General features: G+C 40.4%; 1 protein-coding gene across 1 annotated transcript in view; it reads left to right on the top strand.

The window, feature by feature from the left end:
• The first annotated feature begins 290 nt into the window (after positions 1–290).
• The window catches only part of LOC117124222, a 4,751-nt gene continuing 2,638 nt past the window's right edge, over positions 291–2,403 (top strand). Inside the window, exon 1 of the mRNA XM_033270371.1 lies at positions 291–315. Within this exon, the coding sequence (XP_033126262.1) occupies positions 291–315 (25 nt within the window). The remainder of the gene's footprint in view (positions 316–2,403) is intronic.

Below are 2,403 nucleotides of genomic sequence, written 5' to 3'. Positions count from 1 at the left end.
CACACCATTTTGCCAAGGTGCGTTGGGCGTTGTAAATTTCCATTTGACTCCCTGCTCGCCCCCGAAGCTCTTCAAAGCTTTGTCAGCAGCACTGAGCTGTGCACCACAATCAGTATAGGCTTCTTTAGGTTATCCTCTTGCGGACACAAATCTTCGGAACACTTGTAAAAATGCTTCTGTGCTGTAGTCTGTTGCTATATCCAAATGAATTGCTCGTGTGACGAGACGATTAACAATGACTCCATAGGCTTTGCCTGTGGTTCTCCTCTACACTTCCCATCTAATCACAAATGGCCCAAATAAATCCATCCCGATGTAAGTCCATGGTGGAGACGGCTTCATCCTGTGGATAGGAAGGGTCGCCATATGCTGCCCCACATGGGATGCAATTATGTTTTACACGCTTCACTAGTTGCCTCATTCTAATCACCCAGTAGTGTGCTCTTACTTTCGCAACTGTTGCTGATATCCCTGTATGTCCGTTAGCGTGTACGTTTTCAACTATCAATCAGGTAACATGATATTCATATGGCAACAACGGCACAGTTTCATGATTGTAACTAAAATGTACGTGGTTCCTGATTATATCGCCTTCTACTATAACCTCGTCTTCTCTCAGCCTGGGCCCAGTGTGGCATACTTCTTGTCAAATTCTGACTTATTTTCTCTTAGTAGTGTCAACATGGGCCTTTGAAGCTCTTTAACCCACAAACGCTTTGTTTTCTTCAAATCATCTACTGACAGGTCTCCCACCAACGCCTTCAAGCTTCTTCTTCTGCATGCCTTTATAACTCCGGAAGTCACTCTCATAAGTTTGTGACAATCACCAAACTTCTTTGGACTCAAAATACTTGTCAGTGTGAATTTTGGTTCACTATCGGCAGGCAGCACTACTTTAACTCTTTCTAGGAGTTCCTGACTTCCACAACTCTGCGACGTTGGCCACTCTTCTACGGACCGTTTTAAAAACTCTGGGCCACATTGTCACGCTTTCATCTCCTTTAACCCTCTAGATACCGTCTTCGACTGTAGTCGAAATTGACCTCAAACCGAGAATTCCCATTTTCGACTGCAATCGAAATTTCGTGACTAAAAAATAGGTGGTTTTCAAATCGCTCTTCTGTTTTTATTTTAGCTCCAATACGCCAGAAATTTTGAACACGCATGCGTGAAGCTTTTGTTTTTCGAAATCTGTGAAGAACTCACATGCGCTTATATAAAAATTTTTAGAAATATCAATTTGAAATCGTTATTAATTTCAAAATTTTTCGAAATGGCCGCACAAGATGTGTACACAGCTGAGCAAGCAATTGACCTGATTTTTGATTGAGACACTGGGATCAGACTGTACCTCTTGATATAATGTCCACCACATTATCTTCTCCTGCAATCCAAAACCAATCTTGGGGGTCTGTGTGTCTTTGGATTTCACCGATGCGCGTTGCCGCAAATGTTTTAAACCCATAACCATGGAATGGACAATCATGCTCTTTGAAAGCAAATGTTGGTTTTCTCCATTATGGTTTTCGCCAAACGTTTGCTCAAGACTGCTGCACTTAATTCTGGGTGTCCCGAAAGCTCAGACCACGAAAGCTACGACCTGTAGACCACGAGATATCAGACCCTCTCGAAATATCAGACCCCGCAAATTAAGACCCTCAACTTAGTATGCCATAATTTCTAGACAATACCTTTATTCGAAAGCTAACGCCAATATAAAGAACTGACTAATCATAAAATAAACACCATTAAGTATCATCGCTACCAGCTAGGTCCCTATTTGCGACGTTTACTGGAGAGAACTAATACAGTACAAACAAACCGGCTATTCGCACTCCACGGAACCGTACGGTACGGTTTCGGTACGTTTTCAACAGCGGTTTCTAATGCACATTTACCGTACGAATACTGTATCCGATATTATGGTTCTCGATCGTTCTCACTCTTTATATTTTTAGGATAGTTTGTTCTTTTTACATTCACCTTACCTTTCTTTACTTGCTTCTTTTTTATATTCGGTTTCAAAATATTATGTAATAAAAAAGATAAAATTACTAAAAGCATAGAACATGAAACCAGAACCAGTGGCGGATCCAGCGCATAGGGTGGGGCCTGTCTCTTATACACATCTAGATGTGTAAAAAAAGTTAGTCCAATTGAGGGCGTAGTTTATTTAATATGGAAGGCCACATTCACATTTTTTAAACTCTCAAGTATTTATAGTTCTTCTTCAGTTTTTTGTGAAACTTGTATGATTAAAAATACTCCGTAACACTTACGTATTTATACTTTATCAAAATGCATTGCCATATTGGTAATTATTAGTGAACGTATCATTTGCTAATAAGTTTTGTAGAGACGAAAATGGCGTATCATGGCCTTGTGACATCACTTCTCGAGGTA

The sequence above is a fragment of the Anneissia japonica genome, unplaced genomic scaffold (assembly GCF_011630105.1).
Source record: "Anneissia japonica isolate Jap-2015-1 unplaced genomic scaffold, ASM1163010v1 scaffold284889_len227367_cov140, whole genome shotgun sequence".
Lineage (NCBI taxonomy): Eukaryota > Metazoa > Echinodermata > Crinoidea > Comatulida > Comatulidae > Anneissia > Anneissia japonica.
This window is presented reverse-complemented; position numbering and strand designations above follow the sequence as displayed.